Consider the following 27,514-nt stretch of genomic DNA (forward strand, 5'->3'; position numbering starts at 1 on the left):
TACTCTACTACACTAGGGGCAGTTATAGCACGTTGTTATTGTCATGAGAGGAACATCCACTCCATTTTTTTAGAGGTAAAAATTGTTGATATTATAGTGTACGTTCAAGAGGTCCCTTCTGGGAGCTGTAGGCAGATATGAGCAAGCGGGAGCTGCCTGAAAGAGGCCGCAAGTGGGAGCTGCCTGAGAGGGGCCGCAAGCGGGAGCCACCTGATAGGCCACAAGCGAGAGCCGCCTGAGAGGGGCCGCAAGCGGGAGCCACCTGATAGGCCACAAGCGAGAGCCGCCTGAAAGGGGCCGCAAGCGGGAGCCGCCTGAGAGGCCGCAAGTGGGAGCTGCCTGAGAGGGGCCGCAAGCGGGAGCCGCCTGAGAGACACCGCAAGCGGGAGCTGCCTGAGAGGCCGCAAGCGGGAGCCGCCTCAGAGGCCGCAACGGAATACGTCGGACGAGGGAGGAGCGTCACCGGACATTAGTCAGATTCTGTGTACACCGGAATTGTGTCACCTTGTTTTTGTGATGATGATGTACGTCGACTATAGTACGTAAGGGTGCGTGCATTTGGCCCGCCTACATCAGGGTCTGTACGTCGACTGTAGTACGTAAGGGTGCGTGCATTTGGCCCGCCTACATCAGGGTCTGTACGTCGACTGTAGTACGTAAGGGTGCGTGCATTTGGCCCGCCTACATCGTGGTCTGCGCGTCGACTATAGTACGTAAGGGTGCGTGCATTTGGCCCGCCTACATCATGGTCTGTACGTCGACTGTAGTACGTAAGGGTGCGTGCATTTGGCCCGCCTACATCATGGTCTGTACGTCGACTGTAGTACGTAAGGGTGCGTGCATTTGGCCCGCCTACATCATGGTCTGCACGTCGACTGTAGTACGTAAGGGTGCGTGCATTTGGCCCGCCTACATCATGGTCTGCACGTCGACTATAGTACGTAAGGGTGCGTGCATTTGGCCCGCCTACATCATGGTCTGCACGTCGACTATAGTACGTAAGGGTGCGTGCATTTGGCCCGCCTACATCATGGTCTGCATGTGGACATGTGAATTAGCGTGGGGGGGTGTGTACTCGCCTAGTTATGGTCACCTACTTGAGCTTGCAGGGGTTGAGCATCTGCTCTTAAGCCCCGCCTTTCGAGCACCAGCAGTTCTATGCAGTGATTCTCTCTCCCCCCCCCCCCCTTTCCCCATGCTTTTTTCTGATTAACTTTATATTTAAAACAGTTTCGAAATGGCTCCGACAACTTTTTCATCTAGTTCATTCCTCTCATGTACGACCCTCAGACTGAAAAAGACCTTCTGACATCTCTGACTCGTCTGTGTTTCCAGTTTGTAATTATCCTCTCGTTGTACTGTTCCTCACTTTGAACATTGTTTCCTATATCTACTCTTATCAAGTTTCCCTTAGTATCCTGCATGTCGTTATCGTGTCTGCCCTATTCTTTATTTCTTCCAGTGTAGTAATGTCCAGTTCCCTGATTTTCCTTATAGCTCAGTTCTCTTAACTCAGGAACGAACCTTATTGCACATCGTTGGTCCTTTTTCTGGTTTGGTTTGTGTTTCTCCAGATAGATTATAGATTCCATGCCGGTGCAGCATACTCAAGGAAATGTCTCACAAACGACGTTTTCAGCGCTTGGAAGGGTTCTTTGTCCAAGTTGCTGAAGGCTGACCGGACGCTTACCAGTATACCTTACCTTACCATCACATTCCAGTATACCTTACCCTACTAGTATACCTTACCTTACCCTTCACATTCTGAGGAGACAAAGCCTAGATACTGGCGTTATCCCTGACATACTAAAAACAGCAGAGATAGCACCACTCCATAAAGGAGGAAATAAGGCAGAAGCAAAAAATTACAGACCGATAGCACTAACATCGCACATCATAAAAAATTTTGAGAGAGTGCTAAGAAGTAAGATCACAAAATACATGGAATCACAGCATCTCCATAACCCCGGACAACATGGTTTCAGAACAGGCGCTCTTGCCTGTCGCAGTTGCTGGACCACTATGATATGGCATTAGATGCTATGGAAGACAACAAAACGCTGATGTAATTTACACAGATTTCGCAAAAGCTTTTGATAAATGTGACTATGGTGTTATTGCACATAAAATGCGTTCAAAAGGAATTACCGGGAAAATAGGCAGATGGATCTACAATTTCCTGACTAACAGAACCCAATGTGTTCTGAAACAGAAACCACGTACAAAACTCAGGCAAATCATAACATAGAACGAAAAGGCAATGTAAAGGATCTGGGTGTACTCATGTCGGAAGACCTTACCTTTAAGAACACAATAAAGTAGCCGTCACAACTGCAAGAAAATGACAGGTTGGATAACAAGAAACTTTTCACACTAGAGATGCTATACCGATGATGATACTTTTCAAAACGCTTGTGCTCTCTAGAGTGGAGTACTGCTGCACAATGACAGCCCCTTTCAAAGCTGGAGAAATTGCCGACCTGGAGAGCGTGCAGAGATCCTTTACTGCTAGAATCCACTCAGTAAAACATCTAAATTACTGGGACCGACTAAAGAGCCTAAATCTGTACTCCCTTGAGCGCAGGCGGGAGAGATACATAATAATTTACACGTGGAAAATAATTGAGGGGCTGGTCCCAAACCTGCACACAGAAATAACATCCCATGAGACCAGGAGGCATGGCAGGATGTGCAGAATACCCCCGTTGAAAAGCAGAGGTGCAACAGGTACTCTGAGAGAGAACTCTATCAACATCAGAGGCCCGAGACTGTTCAATACGCTTCCACTACACATAAGGGGCATAACTGGCCGACCCCTCACAGTGTTCAAGAGAGAACTGGATAAGCACCTCCAAAGGATACCTGATCAACCAGGCTGTGACTCATACGTCAGGCTGCGAGCAGCCACGTCTAACAGCCTGGTTGATCAGTCCAGCAACCAGGAGGCCTGGTCGACGACCGGGCCGCGGGGACACTAAGCCCGGAAGCACCTCAAGGTAACCTCAAGGTAACCATATGCTGCCCTCGTTATTCTGCTGGTGAGTGCCTCTGGTGTTAGGTCTTATGTCCTCTCCAATGTCTTTCTCTTGTTGAAAGTGTGAAGGCGCCTTCTCTTCATCCTGTATTGTATTTGAGGCCACTTTGGTCCAACTTCAATCTCTATTGCTATGCATTTGTCAGGATTTGTCTAGTAGTAATTTCTTACTCCATCTCTGGAGATCGTCCAGGTCATCTTGCAATGTATTACAGTCGTCCTCTGTTCCGATTCTTCTCATTAATTTAGCGTCGTCAACAAACATTACATATGAATTAGCTTACTTCATCTGTTTGATCGTTTGCATACATTATAGGAACCGGATGGACCTTATACCAACCTTAAACCTTATTTGATAACTCAAGATTCCGTTCAACACTGTCTTTATTTACTGCAAGCTTAGCAAGGGCGTCAACTTTGTTATGTTCCTGTAGGCCAATGAGAGAAGGAATCCACAACGTTTTGATATTTACAAAATGTTATTAAGTATCCACTCATTATCTCTGCCCATTCAGATATTTATCCTGTTACTGTTAATTTTGCCATCTTCCTGAAAGATATTCGTTCATCCCACTTAAATACTCTTCAGCTATACACCAGACTAGATTCTAATTTGCATTGAAGTCGCTTATGAAGAACATCGTCAGAAGCTTCCTGGCAGTCCAGGAAAAGGCAGTCCGTCCAGGCCTCTCTTGTCTGTTTGAGTGTTAACATCTCGCCGTAGAACTCTAATAAAGTGGCCAAGCAGGATTTTCCTTTCCTTAATTCAAATGTTATAACGAGTCCAGAGAATGACGAAGCTGACTCTTTTTAGGATCCACGGAGAGATCTTTTGTGGGCCCGGACTCTCGTCACATTCAGCTCCTCTTTTCTCCACATTTCTTCTTCTGACGTCACTTCTATTTCCTCCCTTTTGTTCTCTGGTAGTAACTGTTCCACGTGAAATCGTTGATGAGGGAGGACAGCTTTAGTTCCATCTTCAAAACTTCCAGATAAGCCTTCACTGAGTTCTTTGCACACTTCCTTATCTTTTTCTATTAGGCCGAATTTTCTTCCACGTAGCTTGATCACTTTCTGATTACCGACATCTTCCATTTCACGTAGCTATATTGTAGTTCAGTCTGATCCTTGGCCCTGGATGCTATGTCGTTCTTATACTGCTTCTCTGCTGCTCTCCGAATTCATGTGAAATCATCTTTCTTTTCTATATATATTATCTGCTTCCTCTATTTTTCGTATGATATTTTGCTTCTTTTTACTTATAAGCGTTTTCATATTGACAAGTTAGCTCTAAAACATGGGTATTTTTTTGTAATGGTTCCTTTATCTCTTAGGGACGTTATAATTCTTGCTTCTGCTTCTTTGCATTTGCTAGTTAAACAGTTCATCGCGTCTTTTGTTGTTTTTTCTCTCAGTTCTATTTCCCATGACATTCTTTCTAAGAATGATCGGACTTATTGGTTCATTTTCTCTAGATGCTCCCTCCTTTTCCTCATTATTTCTATCTATAAGTTTAGATGCTATGGTTGTTAAGGACACTAGTCTGTAATTGAGTGATTCCTGTCTGTTCCCTTTTGTGTGTATGTGTTTTGGTATGACCTGTGGTTCCTTAAAGCTATTTAGTACCAATCCCGTCAGCAGTGATACATTGCAGATCATTGTAAGGGGTTTGAACAATATTTCCGCTGTTTCCTTTAGGACTGAAGGAGAGACCATGACAAGTCCCTTAATTTTTGTCTCGTCACGTCCCCTTAGCTGATCTTTTTGTTTACATGGCATGACAAGGATGCCTGTTAGGAATATCCAAGTCCATTTGCTTGACTCATTTACTGTTAGGTGAACAGAGGCATCAGGTTAAACTGAAACGTGCCCAGACTGTCTCTGTCCTATCGCGAAATCGAACCCGGGACATTTCGCTTGTGAGTCAACTACGCTGACTACTACGCTACAGGACACTCTTATATTGATCTCAGTTCCAGCGCAGAAGGAACTTTGAATGAATTGAATGAAGTTAAATATTTTATTCCCAAATGCCGGTTTTGTACATTAATAGTTTACACACATTTAGAGGTAGTTCTCAGGTAGTTGTTCCAACGAAGCTCTAAAGACCTCTTATAGTCTTGTTTAGTTCTTCACATATATCTCTATCATTCGGTGTTAGCTGTCAACTCCTTTTGGTAAACCTGTCAACCTGTTGACTTGTCAAGTGTTCCGCCAAGTGTCCCGGTTGATCCTCAACTTTAGATTATGCCGTTTATGTATATTTTCTTTGTTTCGCCTTTTATGCGCACAAATATTGTTTCTTGTTTTCCTGCTCCTTTTCCTATTCACTGTTGCATTGTTTTCAAGTACTTTTTCTATTTTCTTCAACTTAGGACATTGTCTTTCTTTCATTTTCCGTTAAACCATGGACGGGTAATCTACTCCCTTACTCTCCTACCTCTTTGGAGGGTAAAAGGCGGTACGTTCCTCAACAAACATTTCTGTTTCATGTATTCTATCGTATCCTGTACTGATTTGTCCCTTAGTTCTACTTCCCGTAGAATTATCTCAAGGAACTCCCTTATTTCTTCATTATTCCTTCTACGATATAGCATCTTATTTTCCTGGTTATCTCTTCTCTTTTGGCTCTTAGCTCTACCATACACATAAATTATTAATGTAACCTGGCATCAATTATTAATGTAACCTCTCATCAGGAAAGGTCAACCGTGCAAAGAAGCAAATATGAATTATTCACGTCTTGTTACGATGCACTCTAGAGTTGAGTAATTACGTTATAAATTATACTGTATAATTTACGTTATAAATTATACTGCAGCCTATACTGTCCGTATATAAATACGGACAGTATAGGCTGCAGGTGTTCAGATATGTTGACGGAACTACATACAGTGTGTATGTAGTCTCTGAACAACGGCAAATCAAAATAAATGGACATCCCAAGATTAAGATACACGTTAATGCATGATTAACTCGTCACTGTCACTCAGGTAAAGGACTGTGTAGGGCCTGGCCAGTAACTGAATGGGTGATCGCGCGGACAACCAGATAACCAGTTTCCTGTCTTGACAACGGTATACCATATATGAGTGTATCTGTGAGCGTGCGCACGCGTATTGGTCTCTGGTAGTCAGCTCCAGCCAGATAAGGCCGGTGCCTCCTGGATTAAGCTGTCCGAGCCGCTTGACCTTATCGAGCGTGAAGCGTCAAAACATTGGTTAGGCCTGTTGTCACGCGGGAGAGTTGTTAAGGCCACCACAACAGCCTACTGACCCACACAACTCAAGCTCTAGAGCGTGTACTATTGATGTCAATACAAAATACACCGGGAATCGTAATACATCTCTCGCTTTTCCCTAACAGGAAAACATGAAGACATTCTACAGCTGTTGTGTGAATTGTGTGATGGGTACGTATGAAGTACTCATCCTGAGTACTTCACGTGTAAGTACTCATCCTGAGTGTAACGTGTAAGTACTCATCCTGAGTACTTCACGTGTAAGTACTCATCCTGAGTACTCACGTGTAAACTCTACAAGCACGACCTGAGACATGATCTCGAAAATTATGTTATTGAAATTGAAATAAGTTTATTGAGGTAAAAATACACACAAAGGGATGAGGTAGCTCAAGCTATTCTCACCCCGTTAATTATGTTATTGAATGTCCATTCGTCAGAGCTGCCGGTGTGAGGTATTTGGAGCTCTCTGATTGCTTCATGCACTCTCGCCCTCTTGAACATGGCCTCATAATCCATCCAAAACTTGCCAGTGTTGGCTCATTGATTACATGCTCCGTCATGACTGACTATCCTGGACGATGGAGACTTTAGTACCACATAACCAGCTCTTGATACACTCCTGTAACCCTTCATGTTGTTTAAGCAAATAGCAGAAATGCGCATTTACCCATGTTAATTAAATACAATAATAAGTTCCACTTAGCCATACCATAATCGAGTTCTCCTCTAAGTATCTCTCTAACATCAATAATTACTGCAGATCAACACTGAATTCACGCGATTTTGTATGATGCCTGTCCCTTGACGCTACACCATGCCTCATTGGCTGTCCATGTCTGCTGCTATCATTGTACAGGAAGGCTATTGTCTCAAATGCATAAATTTCTGAACTAGTTACTATTTTATTTTAAAAAACTCCCCCCCCCCTCCCCTGCATATTCTGAACGTTCTGTATTGCATGTTGCAAGTTCCAATGTTCACAACTTCTAGCTTTTCTACGCAATTTTGTTTGACAATGTCGTTTAATTAATTTGTTTCAGCCGCCAGCAACTTGTGTTTTCCTAATTTGTGATTTCAGTCAACATCAGAAAACGGGAGTGTGTGTGTGTCCTTGCCTAGGTGTGCTCGCTGGGTCGTGTTAGGCTCCATTTGTATTCACCTAGTTGTGCTTGCGGGGGTTGAGCTCTGCTCTCCTCGGCCCGCCTCATCAACTGTCACTCAATCTACTGTAACTAACTCATTTTTTCCCCACACACACACACACACCCAAGAAGCAACCCGTAAACAGCTGTCTAACTCCCAGGTGCCTATTTACTGCTAGGTAACAGGGATATCAGGTTGAACGAAGCTCTCCCCATCTGTTTCCGCAGGCGCCGGAAATCGGACCCCCGGACCACAGGGCTACGTATCCAGCGTTCTGTCCACTCAGCCACCAGCGCCCATCATGTACTCACCTATTGTGCTTGCGGGGTTGGAGCTTTGGGCTCTTTGGTCCCGCTTCGGGTGTGTGTGTGTGTGTGTGTGTGTGTGTGTGTGTGTGTGTGTGTGTGTGTGTGTGTGTGTGTGGGTGAAAGAAACTCTGCCCATTGTTTCTCACCGGCGCCCAGGATTGAACCCGGGACCACAGGATCACGTGTCCAGCGTGCTGTCCGCTCGGCCGGCCGGTCCCACTATAAGTGTGTGTATGTGTGAGTAAATGGGGATGACATCAGAAGACAAAAGTCGGGAAGGAAGTAGCCCGGGTCGAGCCATCCTGCTGGGTCCTCACTGACATCACACCTAGTTTCTTGGGACGAGGATGACATTGGCGGCAAGTTCCAAGGTGACTCTGTGACGACGCCTGTGATGACAGCCCGCCAAACACACACCGAAACTACGACGTTGGTACAACGTTCGAACAAGTTTTAACACCTCCTAACCAGCTATAACAACCAATATAGCAAGTTGTAACAACGTTCTAATACGTCATAAACACGTTAAGCCAAGATGTAACAACTTTATTACAAGTTGTAATAAGCGTAAAATAGAGACAGTTTCGGTTTGTGTTTCCAGGGAGGTGTGGTCTGAGTGTCTGTAATTACCTAAGTGTAGTTACAGGATACAAACTACGTTAAAAACTACTGGGAAGACGGGATACTCGTCGTGTCCCGTCTTCCCAGCTCTCCTTGTCATATGACACTCAGAAACTCCGCCGGGAATTGAACCCGAGACATTAGGACTACGGACCCCAAGCGCTGTCCATCCAACTGCGATGCCTCCTGTGTGTACTTACTTAATTGTACTCACCTAATTGTGCTTGTGGGGGTTGAGCTCTGGCTTTTTGGTCCCGCCTCTCAACTGTCAATCAACTGGTGTACAGATTCCTGAGCCTACTGGGCTCTATCATATCTACATTTGAAACTGTGTATGGAGTCAGTCTCCACCACATCACTGCCTAATGCATTCCATCTGTTAACTATTCTGACACTGAAAAAGTTCCTTCTAACGTCCCTGTGGCTCTTGTGGGTACTCAGTTTCCACCTGTGTCCCCTTGTTCGCGTACCACCCGTGTTAAACAGTTTATCTGGTGTGTGTGTGTGTGTGTGTGTGGTGTGTGTGTGTGTGTGTGTGTGTGTGTGTGTGTGTGTGTGTGTGTGTGTGTGTATACTCTCCTAGTTGTCCTCACCTAGTTGTGCTTAAGGGGGGTTGAGCTTTGGCTCTTTGATCCCGCCTCTAGACGGTTAATCAGTTAGTGTACAGGTTCCTGAGCCTATTGAGCTCAGTCAAATCTACATTTCAAACTGTATGGCGTCTGCCTCTACCACATCACTGCTTAATGCATTCCATCTGTTAACTACTCTGACACTAAAGAAATTCTATCTAACGTCTCTGTGGCTCATTTAGGTACTAAGTTTCCACCTGTGTTCCCTTGTTCGTGTTCCACCAGTGCTAAATAGTTTGTTTTTGTTCATCCTGTCAATTCCTCTGAGAATTTTGTAGGTGGTTATCATGTCTCCCCTTACTCTTCTCTTTTCCAGGGAAGTGAGGTTTAGCCTTTCCTCGTAGCTCATTCCTCTCAGTTCCGGGACCAGTCTGGTGGCATACCTCTGAATCTTCTCTAACTTTGTCTTGAGTTTAACTAGGTATGGACTCCTGGCTGGAGCTGCATATTCCAGGATTTGTCTGACATAAGTGGTATACAGGGTCCTGAACGAATCCTTACACAAGTTTCTAGAGGCAGTTCTTACATTGGCCAATCTTGCATATGCCGTTGATGATATCCTTTTAATGTGGGCTTCTGGAGCCAGGTTCGGCGTGATATCAACCCCCAGATCTTTCTCTCTATATGACTTGCAGGATTTCACCTCCCAGATGGTACCTGTGTGTGTATTCACCTAGTTAGCCTGCGGGGGTTGATCTCTGCTCTTTCGGCCCGCCTCTTAACTGTCAATCAATCAACTGTTACTAACTACTAAAAAAAAAAAATCAGTCGATCTTCATACCCTCATTCCTCGCAGTTCTAGAGCGAGCCTTATTGCAAACCTCAATATCTTGTTAAATTTCCTTATATGCTTTTTGAGGTGAGCGTTCCACGATGTGGGCTGCATACTCGAGCACTGGTCTCCCGTAGGTGGCGTACAGTAATCCGAATACTTCCTAATTTAGGTTTCTGAATAATGAGCCGATTTTGTACCGGAGATAGACACCACTGGAACTCTACAACACGAGGTTATAACCCCGTCCTCCGATGGTCTAGTGTTTGAGAGCGTGAACCCTACGAGGTGTAAGGATGGTGGCTTGGGATGTGTATCCGCCCCTCCACACTCTGGTAATTGTTCAGCAGGTGGCTGAATGTCCGTGGCCAACCTGATGTAGTTACTATTGTTACTACTGTGCTTGTTGCTGTGGCTGTAACTTGCCGAGGCTTAGGAAAATGTGTATGATGTAATAACTCTTTAGCAATGTTAAAAACACACACACTCACACACACATTCACACACACACTCACACACACACACACACACACACACACACACACACACACACACACACACACACACACACACACACACACACACACACACACACACACACACACACACACACACACACACACACACACACACACACACACACACACACACACACACACACACACACACACACACTTCTTACAGACACATTCCTCATCTTTTCTCGATTTTATGACAAAATTTATTTACAATTTTGCCTAATCTTAAGATTTCAATTAAGTCTTATTTAAGTGAGGATAATGCTGGTATTCACTGTCACGCAGGACACAGGGTCATACATAAGACAATAGGTCTAAACTGTATGCTAAAGCACATATATATCATGGGTACAATCAATGTTTTAATGTATGGATATGTGAAAACAACTTTCTGTTGTGCACTGCCACACAAGGGCAGGGATGGGCACAGATGCGACCAAAGACAACCACAGCAGCACTCGCTGCAAACATTGTTGCAGACATAGACCCAGCCACAGAAAGGTAAACACTAACAGCAAAAGAACTTGTGAATATAGACGAAAGCAGCCATTTCACAGACACGAAAAGAGTAGCAGCCCATATCATCTACCCCGGACAGACAGACAGACAGACAGACAGACAGACAGACAGACAGACAGACAGACAGACAGACAGACAGACAGACAGACAGACAGACAGACAGACAGACAGACAGACAGACAGACAGACAGACAGACAGGCAGACAGACAGACAAACAGACAGACAGACAGACACACCTAGATACACCCAGACTTCTTTGGAATAAAACTAATAATACCATAGACACTATCAATGCCATGTCTTTAAACACAGCCATAGACGTAGCCACAGTGGCGGCCATATATATACAGCCACACCCATAGACACGACCACATAGACAAGACAACACTGCCAGCCAACACATCCCCGCAGCAAGCGTGGCGCCACTGGGTATTCCCGTCTGGTCCACCACAACACACACCAGCCACCACTCAAACTATTAATATAAAACTCTTAACTCTCCTCACCCCGGGCCCTGCTCGGGTTCTCTGTACCTCACCTAGGGCTCGCGCTTGTCTGTCTCTCTGTAACTCACCTAGGGCTCGCGCTGTCTGTCTCTCTGTAACTCACCTAGGGCTCGCGCTGTCTGTCTCTCTGTACCTCACCTAGGGCTCGCGCTGTCTGTCTCTCTGTAACTCACCTAGGGCTTCGCGCTGTCTGTCTCTCTGTAACTCACCTAGGGCTCGCGCTGTCTGTCTCTCTGTAACTCACCTAGGGCTCGCGCTGTCTGTCTCTCTGTAACTCACCTAGGGCTAGCTTGTACTGTTTGTACCTCACTCAGGTTCTACTGTTACCTGCCCATCATCCTGCGATCTCCTCAATATCTACCTGTAAACAGCAAGGTTTTACGGGCTCACTTTAGCCCGTGCTACATGGACATTTCGTTCTGAGTAGCTAAATCTAAAGCAACAACAACATCAAGGTAAGGTAATTATGAGGAGAAGGCACTTAGCCAGTATGACTCATAGTACTTGGAAGGCATATGAGGACAAGGAGCTGGAATATGAGGACAAGGAGCTGGGATATGAGGACAAGGAGCTGGAATATGAGGACAAGGAGCTGGGATATGAGGACAAGGAGCTCGGATATGAAGAAAGGTGCCAAGCCACTTAGACCATCAGGGATGAAACGCCGACCCTGCAAGAAGAAAGACCGTCTCTACCGACTGGTTTAAGTGGATGAACCTGGAAACAGCAAAACAATAAAAGCATGTAATAAAAAAAAAGGGTGGTAAGGATTTGGTGATCGACAGGAGTCTTAAATGTTTTGTCTTAATCCCAATTAAGACACCCCATGCCAACAGTAATTCCTTCAACACCTATTACTTAATCCAGTATTGCCGCTTCGTTCTAATTGCTATCATCTGCTTTGAAAGGGTCGTATACCTAGATAATGTGAACAGATGTTATAAAGATGCTGCTCTGCTAATTAAGACTAGCTAATTAAGTTAGAAAATGCTTTTACGATATATTCAATTTATATATATTATATTATATAATATATATAAATTCATATTCTTTTATTCAATTTTTTCGATAAACTAAATGTAAATAACAAAGTTTAATATTATTTAGATATGGCATCTTTAATTCTGATATTCATGCTACGACATGAGGGAGGTGAAGCTTGCTCACACTACCACCTAATACGAATATACTGCATATCTCTTAGTGACATTATGGTCATTAAAGAGATCCCCCAACATCCCAGGTGAGAATTAAACGGCCCAGCTAAGGTCGTTTAAACAACCTTGGACATCCTGGGAGGTGATAAGGCCGTCGTCCACAGGTGAGACGTTCAACAACAGGTGTTCACTGTCTCCCACCTGGCTTGTTGACTCTTGCCATAGACACGCCAGTCTGTGTGTGCTTGTTTGTAGGTATAACGGATAGCCAGTGGTGCCCAGGTCTGTCTGTCTGCTTGTCTGTTTCTCTCTCTCTCTCTCTCTCTCTCTCTCTCTCTCTCTCTCTCTCTCTCTCTCTCTCTCTCTCTCTCTCTCTCTCTCTCTCTCTCTCTCTCTCTCTCTCTCTCTCTCTCTCTCTCTCTCTCTCTCTCTCTCTCTCTCTCTCTCTCTCTCTCTCTCTCTCTCTCTCTCTCTCTCTCTATCTCTCTCTCTCTCTACAATACTACTAATTATACTAAATACTAATACTACTAAATGGTCTGGTTGTGAGAGGAGATTATATGTTCACAACCAGACCATCACCAGAGAAATCTTAACAAGCAACACAGAAATCATCGATAGATACAGCGATAGCAGGAGACTCGACATCAGCGAGGCCCTACACATAAAAAAGTTAACACCAGCAATCAACAGCCAATTAACACATAACTATTCTACCCACTTCAAGACCCCGAACGAACATAGAAGCAGCAAGAGAAAATATGGGCCAAAAGGCCTTCTGTAGTTACTTTAATTCTTATGTTCTCATATGCAATATATACCCATTGATTCGTGTTCTGGCTTTTGTCACCTCACCCAAAAACATTTATGTCATATCACTTCACCCAAAATGAATATAAGCATGAAATGATATGTGTAAACCTGTCTTTGAAAATGTGAGAAGTCCTTGCGAAACGCTTTTAGGCGTCAGACTATAAATAAAAAATGAGAAAATGAACTTCGGAGAGTTAATTTTTTCAATTACCCCCGACAGTGAAGAAAAACGTAAGAAATATTGAGAAGATTCGTGTTAGAATCATTAATCTTACCATTTCGGTCATATTCAACAACATATGTTTACAAGAAAGACTTCTACCAAAGTATACTCGGGGGATAGTATGGTGCTTCTGTAATTACCTCGAGTCTTTCCTCCTTCTGCAATAAGTTCCGCTTGCAAGGTATCTTTAGTGGTAACCTTTTGCGTCTCGAGGTCGAATATGACATCCAATAGGATCTCCAACTCCACTTTCCGGGCCGTCTCTTGGTCTGGACATAACGTGACAGTTTATACCCAGATTTAAGAGAGTGATTTGGTCCTCAGTGAGGTTGATTCCAGCAAGGTTTAAGAAGCCATCTTAATATGGGTCGTTGAATGAAGTCATCTCTGGGTTGAGGACCAAATCACTCTCTTAAATCTGGGTATAAACTGTCACGTTATATCCAGACCAAGTGAGACGGCCCGGAAAGTGGAGTTGGAGATCCTATTAGATGACATATTCGACCTCGAAACGCAAAGGAAGGTTACCACTAAAGATACTTCGCAAGCGGAACTTATTGCAGAAGGAGGAAAGACTCGAGGTAACTACAGAAGCACCATACTGTCCCCCGAGCTCAAAGCGGCAGCTAAGAGCCTTCATGAGAACAAGGAGATAGTCGTCAAGAGAGGTGACAAGTCGTCAGTATACGTTATTCTTAAAAAAGACGAATATCTGGAAAAAATTAACCTCATACTCTCCAACCAAACTAAATTCCAAAGGGTAACGAAGGACACTACAGTCGAATTGAAAACGAAGGTAAACAGATTGATAGAAACTGTGAACGCCAAGAAATCCGGACTCCACCTGCCAAAGGTTAATGGGGAATACAAACATGGTTATGCATATGGAAAAGTCAAGACCCACAAGCTTGGAAACCCACTTCGGCCAATCATAAGCCAGATACCCACACCCACATACAGACTGGCTAAGCGACTCAACTGCTTGCTGACTCCTTATGTACATTGTGCTTTCAGCCTGAAGTCTCCAAAGGAATTTGTTGACTTACTGCCAAGAGCACGGGCAGCAGGGATAAGAGCCTCGTTGGTTGTAGAGTCACTGTTTACCAACGTACCTGTAGTGAAACGATTGGGATGATAGCGAATAGAATGTATCGTGATCTATCGTGTACTCCTCTTGACATACCAGAAAACATAATAAGGAAGCTACTCCAAGCCTGTACTAAAGAGTCACCCTTCTTGAGTCTAGATGGGCACATGTATGAGCAAGTAGATGGGGGAGCCATGGGTTCTCCCCTAGGTGTCCTGTTTGTGAACTTCTACATGGGTACCATCGAGCAGAGGGTCTTAGTTGACATGGACTTGAAACCCATCATATACTGCAGGTATGTTGACGACATTTTCTAGCGGACTGCCTAGACAGGTACAAGAGGAGTGTTGTCAATGCTTACGTCGACCGGCCTCTCAGCCACAGCTCAGGATGGAAGCAAGTCGATGAAGAACTCTGTAGGGTAAGGCAGGTCTTTGTCAACAATGGCTTCTCTAACGGTTTTGTTGAAGACATCATAAAAAGAAAGATGAAACGCCATGCAACCTCTGAAGAGTCAACCAACACAACACTTGTACCCCCTATTAGACTGTTTTACAATTGATAGGAACGTTTTCCCTTCAGACAAAAATCAGAAAATATAATTGACAATTTACTACAAAAACAAAAAAACGGCCAACCTACTCATGAAGAACTCCCCCAGACACCAAACATAACGCCCTGAAGGAAACCAACGTCGTCTATGCCTTCACATGCCCGCTTGGGGACTGTCAGCCCCAAAGAACTCAGCATATAGGCAAGACAACAACGTTTCTTTCTAGGCGATTAACTATGCACAAACAACAGGGCTCCATCAAGGAACATATAATCTCTTCTCACAACCAGACCATCACCAGAGAAATCTTAACAAGCAATACAGAAATTATCAATAAATACAACGATAGCAGGAGACTTGACATCAGCGAGGCACTGCACATCAAAAAAAAGTCAACACCAGCAATCAACTGCCAATTAATGCACAACTATATTCTACCCACTTCAAGACCCCGAACCAACATAGAAGCAGAAAGAGGAAGTATGGGCCAATAAGCCTTCTGCAGTTACTTTCATTCTTATGTTTTTCATACCCAATTTATACGTATTGTTTTGTGTTCTGTCATATGCTCTGTCACCTCACCCAAAACTTGTGTACCATATCACCTTACCCAAAACGAGTATAAATATCATGTATTTTATGTGTAAACTAAGTCTTTGAAAATGTAATAAGCATTACGAAACGCATTCAAGCGTCAGATCAGAACTAAAGAATGAATTTTGGAGAGTTAATTTATTAATTACCCCCGACAGTGAAGAAGAACGTAAGAAATATTGAGAAGATTCGTGTTAGAATTACTAATCTTACCCTGTCACATTCAACAACATATGTTTACAAGAAAGACTGCTACCAAAATATACTAATATATATATATATATATATATATATATATATATATATATATATATATATATATATATATATAGTGACGCTACTCACAGCTTTTCTTTGTCTTTATATTAAGAAGTTAATAAGAAGTATCGAATTTCATCGCTCAAAACATACCAAAAATTTCTTCTAATGTGTTAAGTTCTTTAATTCTTGAAAAAGAGGTGGAATTTTTCTTAGGGTTGGGTTCTCCAGCCGGAAATCCATTGCCTAATACCATGAACGAAAGAGCATCAACAATAGCTAAGATTTCCCAGTCGTGGGAGTACTCCGGCGAGCCTACAGTAGCTGCTGTTGATGGCGAGGCGAGCAGGTCCTGGGTGGGGTGGTCACTGTGCATTACTGTGTGTGTATACACACGCTTGGCCAGCTGTGACGGTGGGCCTTCCAGTCTAAAGGTTCCACCTCTGGTCATACCTATACATACACAACTCTTAATGTGAAATTTCCTGAGGAATTTGGGCTACACCGCTGGGATCAGCTTTGAGTGTTTATATACAAGCTTTCTAGCTTCTAGCCAGCTTTCAGTGTTTATATACCAGTGGAGACAAAATATGTTTTTGTGTGTGCGTGTGTCAGTGTGATTCAGAATTGACTCCGAAGAAAATGGTGATGGATTATAGAGAACAAGTGGTTTTTTCTGATGGTATGCCGTTTTATTTTTTGTTTTTAATTATTCAAGGAAAATATAATCACAAGTATTTTTAAAAATATGTATTTTATTCATGTTATTATCTATATAGTCCTCCCGGCTTCACGTCTTCTTCTGACAACTACTTTCTCATTTTATCTATCTTCTCTTTCATCTCTCTCTCTCTCTCTCTCTCTCTCTCTCTCTCTCTCTCTCTCTCTCTCTCTCTCTCTCTCTCTCTCTCTCTCTCTCTCTCTCTCTCTCTCTCTCTCTCTCTCTCTCTCTCTCTCTCTCTCTCTCTCTCTCTCTCTCTCTCTCTCTCTCTCTCTCTCTCTATATATATATATATATATATATATATATATATATATATATAACTGGGGATCCTGAGTTCAATTCCCGGGCGGGGTAGAAAGGAAGGGAACTATCAGGGAGAAAGCACCAAGTCATGACGACTATATAGCACCTGGAAAAGGTCAGGATAAGGATTTGGGATGGGACGGGGAAAGGAATGGTGTCCAACCGCTTGAACGGTCAGGGATTGAAGGTCGACTGGCATGGGGCGGGATAGAAATTGTTGGGCAGGTTTCCTATCTGCTAAAATTGTTATATCTCTGATCCCCCGACCGCGTAGCTCTGGTTGGGAACTGAATTTTCTGTTTCGCTTATAATCTAGGGTTTTCCGTCCGGTGTTTGGGATTGCATTTATGCGGAGGTGTTCGTGTTCTCTCTGAGAGTCTGTTGTAGGGTGGTGGGATTGTTTTGAACGGAGTTTACATGCACTCTTTAAGCAGTGTATGTAAACCTGCACTCCTTATTTTTGTGCAGGTACAAAATGCACCTGGAGTGCATTTTGTACCTGCACTCTAATCATCCTGCATGGAACACACTCTCATAAAAATGTTCATATATTTTCCCTTCATTTATCTTATGTCTGGGTGTGTGTGTGTGTGTGTGTGTGTGTGTGTGTGTGTGTGTGTGTGTGTGTGTGTGTGTGTGTGTGTGTGTGTGTGTGTGTGTGTGTGTGTGTGTGTGTGTGTGTGTGTGTGTGTGTGTGTGTGTGTGTGTGTGTGTGTGTGTGTGTGTGTGTGTGTGTGTCTGTGTGTGTGTGTGTGTGTGTGTGTGTGTGTGTGTTCCTCCGTCAAGGTCTCTGAAGGCAGAGGATATTTTAATCAAGTTTCTGATTCGGAAAATTACTGTTTCGTGGCTTCCGAAGCATTTGTAGTTATAATGAAAATTATGCTCAGAAAGATAGAGTTTTATGTTTTATTTGCAGAGGAATGGTTGTGTGGTCGGTTCCTTGGTCAAGATGAAGAAGCAGGAAGGTTGCGTGTTGCGTCAGATGATGTGGATGCTGCTCTTCTCTCCTTGGATGATACAGCCGGGAGATAGGTAAGCATCCCCTCCTGAACCATGGATGAGTTCATTAACTGTTTACTGACTACGAACCATACTCTGGCTTGTTTGTCTGTACCTGCAACCCTGCTTCTGCTGGCTCTCACCTGGGTACGTGCCGCGTCCACACCCACCTCTCATCACTCATCAAATTCCATCTTCAAATTCTTTCTACAATCCCTAAAACTTCGCTGCTTCCTCTTCTCTCACCTCCACTGCCTTGCCCTCCTCTCCTCTTCTTCAATTTCCTCTTCACACTCACACCTTCTTCTCCCCAAAATTCCCCCTCGTCTCCATCTTCCTCTCCTTCTCACATTTTCTTACCTATATCCTTCCCTGTATCTTTCCTTGTTCACCTCTGCCTCCTCATTCCTCTCTTCGTTTTTCCTCTTTCTTCAACTTACTTTTCATTTTGGGAAAAGTAAGGAATGGGCATACAAGTATGCCCATTCCTTCACTTACATAAATACTTCTTTTCACTTCTACTACACTCCATACTCATCTTCTTATATCTCATTATTTTTATATCCGCTGCATACTTCTTCCCGTCATCCGTGATATTTTCCTGCTTCTCCAACCTTCCAGGAACCTTAATAGAAAATTCAGTCAACAGAGTAACCAAAAATAGAACTTTAAGATCTGGTGTGCACATGACTATGGCAGGTCCATACAGTGAACTGCAAGGATCTCTGAGGCAGACTCCTGAGATTACTGATGTTGTAGAGACGGAACTTGCTGGGATGGTTACTCTCAATATGATTTATGGCATCGTATGTTGCCTCAAGACGAAGTTTGACTGTTCTTTAATTTGTGTTTTTTGGCTTGGAAGGGAGTGATTATGGTATGACTGTGGTTAATAAATTGTTTGCGAATATTTTTCTCTGCATTTTAATTGGTTTTGTTCTTATTTCCAGCTCTTCTGCTGATCTCGTCTGAGTCTGTCATGCATGATCTACATTTTCTTCCTCCCAATCTTTTGGTGCTTTATCTTGACGCGTGGAGATACTTCTTGAGCCACGAGTTGTTGCTGCGTTTATTGGTGTTGTAGGTCATGTGCAAGTTACTTAGTGGTGTTTAACCAATTGACTAAGTGTGGCTAGTAACTGGCTGGGTGGCAGAGCGTCTCGACCTTGACTAGGAGAATCTCGACAAGCCTAATAGCCTTCCTGTCCCAACAATAGGAAAATATATATCATATTCGGGTTTTCCTCCGAGTTCAGGGAGTGTACTCACCTAGTTGTACTCACCTAGTTGTGTTTGCGGGGGTTGAGCTAGGGCTCTTTGGTCCCGCCTCTCAACCGTCAATCAACAGGTGCACAGATTCCTGAGCCTATTGGGCTCTATCATATCTACACTTGAAACTGTGTATGGAGTCAGCCTCCACTACATCACTCTTGTGTGAGTGTGCATATGTGTGTACTCATCTAGCTGTGCTTGCGGGGGTTGAGCTAGGGCTCTTTGGTCCCGCCTCTCAACTGTCAATCAACTGATGTACAGATTCCTGAGCTTCTTGAATTCTATCACATCTACAATTGAAACTGTGTATGGAGTCAACCTTCACCACATCACTGCCTAATGCATTTCATATATTAACTACTCTGACACTGAAAATGATCTTTCTAATGTCTCTGTGGTTCATTTGGGTACCCGGCTACAACGAAAAAAATGTTTAGAGATAGAAATCAAGCAGAAGGAGCTAGGAGAGGTGATACTGGAGGTTATCTTCATCCAAATCTTCAAAAGAAGATACTGAGTAATTAATAAGACCGGAATTATCCGCACAAGATAACGAGTAACTAAAAAGATAGGGCCAAGAGCTGAAATTTCTTTCTCGTAAATATTAGTAGGTAATACATGCACGGTCCTTTCTCTAGCTACTGCATTATAAAATTCTTCACTCTTCGGAAACGTTCCTTAACGTTATCCGGGAATCGAACCCATGACCAATCGGCTGTGAGCGGATTGAACCGTCAAAGTGACATTCCGGCTTGTCACTTTGTTTTCTAATTTTATGGCCAGCTGTTAGCGGCAAGATGTGGTGCAAACTAATATTTTTAATGCAAGGGAACTTAAATAAATTGCATATCTTCCTTTTATATGTGGTTGTCATGTCTCCACAATTGCTCGTTCATACTAAATATGCATCAGACACGAAACATGCAACAGATGCACAATATGCAGATGTTCAATATACAACAGATATGCATCATAAAACAAATATGCAGCTTGAAAAAAAAGGCATATATGCAACACAAAAAAGGTGGTGGAGTGGTATAGATGTGGGCAGCATCCCACACCATCCTTCTCACAGCCCTTCATCTCACCTCCATAACCATCTTCCCCCAGCAGTCAGGCCGGGACGTGTCCGTGTGACAGGTTGATGATGGCTAAGACCCAAGTGCCCTTACCCGACGACACCATCGGGGCCTCCAGGAGCGGCAACATCAACTGCTGCGTGGCCCACTTCCTGGGCTACCCCGACCGCTCCGCTTCCGTACTGTGGTAGGTTCCTTGGCCTCGCTTCCACCTCACGACTCAGCACTGTTTCTTTGCCCAATTCTAGTGGAACTACAGTGATCTTACACACACAGTTACCAGTTCTGATAGTCATGCTGACCTGGATCTTGTGGGTGTGTCGCTCTCAGGTCGTTTAAAGGAGAGAATTTCCCATGGTCGCAGGAGATCAGCACCTTCAGGAAGCACCCATGTTATCCGGAGACGTTGGAGACCAACGGCGCTCTACCTACAGACATGGGCAATTACACCTGCACCGTTACCTCCTCTAATGGCACCATCGTCACCAAAACCATGCAACTAGATATAGAAGGTTAGGCCCCCTGGCTCTCTCTCACACACACACACACACACACATGTTAATTTGTGCAGTTCTAGTTTGCTTTATGTACAGTTTCCAATAATTTACATTATCAGTAATTCACTAAAGAATCGGTTCCAAGTGGAGGCGATTTAGGGAATTTTTAAAATCTAAATCAAAATGAATATTGAAATTTTAAAGGACTTTAAATATTTTCACTTGCAAGAATTTCTTAGTTGACGAAAGACAACTTTATAACATTCCAAATTCTGTTGGCAGACAACACCGACTACCGGGAGGCGCCGATGGGCTCCCTGATGTCCAGCGACACACTGGCCACGCTGGGCGCCAACGTCAGCTTCACCTGCGAGGCCTTCGTTGGCAGTTCTCCTGGAGCTTTCAATCCCAGTGTGGTGTGGACTAAGTTCTTCCCGAACGGCTCCGTACACACCTGGGCCAAGGTCCTGCCCAACGTCAAACTCCGCACCTTCTCCGACAAGTAAGCAGCTCCGGAATGGGACACAGACAACAATAGCTCAGTGGAACGATCATCATTGCATTAATTCATTACGTGGATGAATTCTTGCAAATGTTGAAAATGATTTTTTCCTATACACTTATAAGGAGAAGTTTTATTTTAGCATTGTTAACGATATGTAAATCGATTTCTTTTGTCTTTAAATTTTCAGATGCACTTTTGATGAGTTGGTAGTGCAGCATAAAGCTAAGTTAATGTTTCAGCAACTCAATGTCAAAATACAATACCTTGCAATAGTCGTCACTGTTGACAGTGGCTAAGATCAAGATAATAATTGGATACGTATGTTCCCGAATGTGTTATTTTTTTAATCAACTAGGAAAATGGTGGCTATACAAGCAAACATTTCTTGAATTTACACGTCGCACATCTGTTTGTATTTATCTTGTTAGGGGGAAATTCATCAAGTCATTCGATGGCTGTTTATAAGTGCTCTGTCGTGATAGGACTCACTCTCATTCTGTTTGTCTGTCTGTCTCTGTCTCTCTGTCTTTGTCTCTCTCTCTCTCTGTCTCTCTCTCTCTCTCTCTCTCTCTCTCTCTCTCTCTCTCTCTCTCTCTCTCTCTCTCTCTCTCTCTCTCTCTCTCTCTCTCTCTCTCTCTCTCTCTCTCTCTCTCTCTCTCTCTCTCTCTCTCTCTCTCTCTCTCTCTCTCTCTCTCTCTCTCTCTCTCTCTCTCTCTCTCTCTCTCTCTCTCTCTCTCTCTCTCTCTCTCTCTCTCTCTCTCTCTCTCTCTCTCTCTCTCTCTCTCTCTCATACAACCTCTGCAGCCATTCCCTCTACGCTCCCCAGGAAAGGTATGCTGACGAGTCAGCTGACAATCAGGGGCGTGAAGGCTGTGCACTTCGGCTCGTACAACTGCAGCATCACCAACTCCTACGGCGCCCTGAAAAGGAATGTCAAGCTCACCGAAGGAGGTGGGTAGTCCCGAGAGCAGCTAGGATTATCTTTATAAATATCCCAGTGCTCATGTAAAGATCCAATAACCCAACGTTCAAGCAAAGGTACATCACGCTCAGGTAAATAACCTAACGTTATTTACCTGAGCGATTAGCAATCATGTTGCTAAACGTTCAGGTAAATAATCCTATATCCTAGTTATTTCAAATATATTTTATAATCTTGCCGAAGATCCTGAGAAGATACTACAGTTGGACGACGTTTCGGTCCGTCCTGGTCCAGGACGGACTGAAACATCGTCGTCTCTTCATCTTCTGGTGTGTGCAGGCGATGAGTCACAATAACGTGGCTAAAGTATGTTGACCAGACCACACACTAGAAGGTGAAGGGACGACGACGTTTCGGTCCGTCCTGAACCATTCTCAAGTCGATTGTTCTGGTGTGTGGTTTGGTCCTCAATGTGTCACAACTCTTAATGAGAAGTTGACAACCTTCGGTACCTTCAAGACGTCTTTCCTAAGCTGCCTTAGTCAATGGTCAGAGCAAAGTTTAAGGCATAAGCCATCAACAAATAAAACTTACTACCCAAGTACAAAAAATTGTGTTACATTGTGTTATCTGTCTGTTGATAACTAGAATTATTGCGCTTATATAAACATTCAAAGTAAACCGTAACGTTGAAGCGACGTTGTGGGTGTGTTGGGTTGGGACAAATACTTTTTGTGCTGAAAGTTTAATTTCCTGTCCAACGCTCTGGAATACTAGATTATTTTACTGGGTGCTGGAATGCGAGAGTGCTGAGCTGAGTGCTGTTAATTCGTAATGTTATTAAAAACAATTAAAGAATTTATAATTTTATTTGCATTTAAACGACTCTCAGAAACTGCGCACATAGAGAGATACCAGACGATACCAGACAAAGGTTGTGTTGTAGGGGACTGAAACACAGAACAACCCTTGTTTATTATTTATAAAATGATTAACAGAAAAAAAAACATTGAAAAACTGGGCATAAATCAAACCAAATTACAGATTCAAACAAAATAATTCATTACAAAATGTGCCACTAACCTGAAATTGGTTAGTTTAAAGTCATTCACCTTCTTGTGCATTGTCTGTCATTCCCTAATGTGCTTTCTCCCTGATGCATCAGTTCCACCAACACACGTGATCATGGAGCAGTACAAGGCGGCAGTGGTGGCGACCGTGGCGGTGGTGGCAGTCATGGTGGTGGCACTCTGCGTCTGGTGCCGCTGTCGCCTCCAGATGGCACTCTACTGGCGCCACAGAACCTCAAGGGTCAAGGGTAAGTCACCACGTGCCAAGTGATGTTCTTTTGTCGTATAGTACGCAGGCGTTGTTATTGTACCTGTGTTTACACAACACGTGCCGCTGCTCAGTGACTCCCTCGTGTGGGCTCCCGATACGCAGATGTTGCCTCAATGGTGTGATGGTGTGTTATTTAGGTGTTTCCTTATCTGTGTTGACGTAATATTTTAATGGAAATATACTTGCCAAGTAAGGTGGTGACAGGTGATACTACAGTTGTTGTTTATCAGTACTGAACCATAGTAAACCACAACTACACCGTGGTAAACATCAAGATACAGTAACAACCCACTATAACAACCCACCATAACAACCCACCATAACAACCCACCATAACAACCCACCATAACAACCCACCATAACAACCGACCATAACCACCACCATAACAACCCACCATAACAACCCACCATAACAACCCACCACAACAACCCACCATAACCACCATAACAACCCACCATAACAACCCACCATAACCACACACCATAACAACCAACCATAACCACCCACCATAACCACCATAACAACCCACCATAACAACCCCCACAGACGGGTACCAGTACGACGTGTTCGTGGTCCACGGGGAGTCGGCGTCGTGCTGGGTGTGGTCGGTGCTACTGCCGGCGCTCGAGGACACTTGCGGCTACACCTGCTTCCTCCCGCAGCGGGACATGTGCGGTGGCGACCGTTAGTATCTTCTTTATTACACCTGTTGCTTCTTATTATACCTCTTGTTCTCTACACCTGTTGCTTCTTATTATACCTCTTGTTCTCTAAACCTGTTGCTTCTTATTATACCTCTTGTTCTCTACACCTGTTGCTTCTTATTATACCTCTTGTTCTCTACACCTGTTGCTTCTTATTATACCTCTTGTTCTCTACACCTGTTGCTTCTTATTATACCTCTTGTTCTCTACACCTGTTGCTTCTTATTATACCCCTTGTTCTATACACCTGTTGCTTCTTATTATACCTCTTGTTCTCTACACCTGTTGCTTCTTATTATACCTCTTGTTCTCTACACCTGTTGCTTCTTATTATACCCCTTGTTCTATACACCTGTTGCTTCTTATTATACCTCTTGTTCTCTACACCTGTTGCTTCTTATTATACCTCTTGTTCTCTACACCTGTTGCTTCTTATTATACCTCTTGTTCTCTACACCTGTTGCTTCTTATTATACCTCTTGTTCTCTACACCTGTTGCTTCTTATTATACCTCTTGTTCTCTACACCTGTTGCTTCTTATTATACCTCTTGTTCTCTACACCTGTTGTTCCTTATAAATATTGCTCTCAACACCTTTCGTTCCTTGCAAATGAACGAAACTTGCAACTGAAATGTTGCTCTCTCTAACAACGCCGTTAACCTTGGGGCAAAACCCAAGGTAACGGAGATAACGAATCGAACTCCACACAAACACAGGTCCTCCTCTCTCCCTCCTGCAGAAGTGGCCGAGTCCATGCTGGGTGCGATCTCCCGGTGCCGTCGCGTGGTGGTGGTGGTGTCGCCGTGTCTCCTGGCCAGCCCCTGGGCCGTGTGGGCCACCTACAGCGGTATCCACGCCGCCCTCACCTCCCCCGTCAGGATCCTGGCTCTCCTCCTGCAGGTGTGAACTGGCACTCGATGTCCCTACACATGCTCTCGGTGTTTATAAATCTGTTTATTAGTTTTTTTGTATTATTAATTTTAGTAAGTTTCATGCGAGATAGGCAGTACTACACCAATGACATTCATACAAATAATCAAATTTTTATTTCACAATTGTGGAAACTTTCCAAAATGATTCTTTCAAGAGGCACAACTGTAACGTATCGAAAATGGCTTGGAAAGAAATTAAAAAAATAGGTGTGGGCATGGGGGCATTATGGTACCCTGACTGCAGAGTGGACAGCGCTTCAGATTCGTAGTCCTGAGGTTCTGGGTTCGATCCCCGGTGGAGGCGGAAACAAAGGGCCAAACGTTTTTTTCATCCTGATGCACCTGTTCACCTAGCAGTAAATAGGTACCGCAGAGTTAGACAGTTGCTACGGGCTGCTTCCAGGGGGGGGGGGGTGTAACAAAAGGGAGTCCTAGTCGAGGACCGGACTGCGGGGACGGTAAGCCCCGAAATCATCTCAAGATAACCTGAAGATGGGGTGAGAGAGGTAGAGAAATGTGAGGTGTGAGGAAGGTGTGGTCAGGGAAAAGGAAGAGTTTTCATTGAGAGACTGAGATCACGGAGGAGATTAGAGTGTAGAAAGTAAGAGTGCTTGAATAGTAGAAAGATTGAAGGATGAAAGTTGCTGTCACCATCCATTCAAGTTAGCTAACTATAAGACAAGGAATGGAACTTATCTCTACTTTAAGCTGTTATCAAATGTTAGCATGTATCAACTGAAATCATATACTTATAGGAAGTGATGTGGCTGACTCCATACACAGTTTCAAATGTAGATATGATAGAGCCAGTAGGCTCAGGAATCTGTACACCAGTTGATTGACAGTTGAGAGGCGGGACCAAAGAGCCAAAGCTCAACCCCCGCAAGCACAATTAGGTGAGTACAATTAGGTGAGTGCTTGTACATGCAAGAATCTTTAAGTCAGTAAGCTCAGAGGGCTCTCCACTCTAGCTTTCAAAATAAGACGTTTTAGGAAACAACATTAGCCAATCAAATATATATATTTAACATTAGATCTCCACTCATATGGATGTCATAATTCAAACAGTTAAACTTTATGTTCACTATGTCAAGATTAATATACAAGGTGAGTCAGCACACAAGAATTTGAGGACACTATGGCTGACTGCCCCTGAAAACCACACAACACCTTAAGTTAGAAACACACCAGATTTGTCACCATGAAGTTCAACTCACCAAAGTCTCTGAGCCTAAGTTTGACAGACAGTGTCAGGCCAGTCTGCCGGCTGGAAACTCTTGACAAGCGATCTCTCTCTCTCTCGCTTCTGCTCAATGTCAATCCTTCTGTAACGAATGAACTGGGTATTTATAACGAATACCCTGGGTATTTATGGGGAACCGGGAGTTAAGCTCCGCCTACTAAGTAGATAGCCTCAGGCCATCTGCCTACCATGCCTAAACAGCGGCTTGTTTGATGGAAAGACACCACCAACCGTCTGCAATTATTGGCTTAGCAGAAAGCAAGGTCAATTCACACGACCTGACCTATTGCAATTAACACTCTAGAGGTGTTACTTCTTAATTACTAAAGACCGATAGTCTGGCGCCTCAAATATCATATATAACTGACTCTAGTATGTCAAAATAAAATACAAAACATATTTATGGTGTTACAAAACAACTGAACAGACTTAAATTAACCTTTATCAACAGGAAGTGACGATACAGGCGAACTCACCGGAGAAAAACACCTTAATTGGGATCCTGAAGGTGGTAAGGAAGGTGCGAGTGCCAGTTGTGTGTGGTTGGCAGCCGGCAGACGGAGAGGAGAGCCGCCTGGACGACGCCGTAGCCATCAGACTGGAGGGCAAGGACCCGCACCGGGAACTGAAGCTCGATATCCCGGAGAATAAAGTCGAGGTCACCTGGTCCAACTCCCCGAAGAGTCAGCGACTGTCCAATATGATCACCGGGAGCAACGCCGCCTCCAGGGAGGACCTTGAGGCCGACAAAGACAAAAAGACGGAGGTCGGAGGGACCGTCATCTATACTGAGGGGGATTTTGGGCTGCAGGACCCGGGTTCTCCTTGCTCCGTCACTCCCTTTATTTTGGCCCCTTGCAGGAGGACCCGCGCCGCCTCCTTCACCGTAAGTAACAATCACTAACCACTGCTTCATCGTTCTCCACCTTCAGCTTAATAATGGTGTTGTCTGTTGATAATTACGTATCTCTTCAAAAGGAGAATATAAATATTATAAAGCGCACAGCATTT

The 27,514-nt window shown here is 43.9% G+C and overlaps 1 protein-coding gene across 6 annotated transcripts in view; it reads left to right on the forward strand.

Annotated features, from left to right (window-relative positions):
* LOC123764945 (single Ig IL-1-related receptor) overlaps positions 1-27,514 on the forward strand; it is a 46,891-nt gene that overhangs the window by 13,038 nt on the left and 6,339 nt on the right. For 2 of the 6 annotated variants that reach the window (XM_069333257.1, XM_069333256.1), the window contains exons 2-10: positions 17,924-18,039; positions 20,389-20,544; positions 20,688-20,869; positions 21,137-21,356; positions 22,186-22,310; positions 23,447-23,599; positions 24,170-24,307; positions 25,068-25,228; positions 26,955-27,389. In XM_069333257.1, coding sequence (XP_069189358.1) covers positions 17,957-18,039; positions 20,389-20,544; positions 20,688-20,869; positions 21,137-21,356; positions 22,186-22,310; positions 23,447-23,599; positions 24,170-24,307; positions 25,068-25,228; positions 26,955-27,389 — 1,653 coding nt within the window. In that variant the 5' untranslated portion in view covers positions 17,924-17,956. Of the gene's footprint in view, positions 1-16,271; positions 16,663-17,923; positions 18,040-20,388; positions 20,545-20,687; positions 20,870-21,136; positions 21,357-22,185; positions 22,311-23,446; positions 23,600-24,169; positions 24,308-25,067; positions 25,229-26,954; positions 27,390-27,514 lie in introns of those variants that run through there. The other 4 variants (XM_069333255.1, XM_069333254.1, XM_069333258.1 and 1 more) reach the window with 4 other exon arrangements.

Source organism: Procambarus clarkii, chromosome 29 (assembly GCF_040958095.1).
Source record: "Procambarus clarkii isolate CNS0578487 chromosome 29, FALCON_Pclarkii_2.0, whole genome shotgun sequence".
NCBI lineage: Eukaryota > Metazoa > Arthropoda > Malacostraca > Decapoda > Cambaridae > Procambarus > Procambarus clarkii.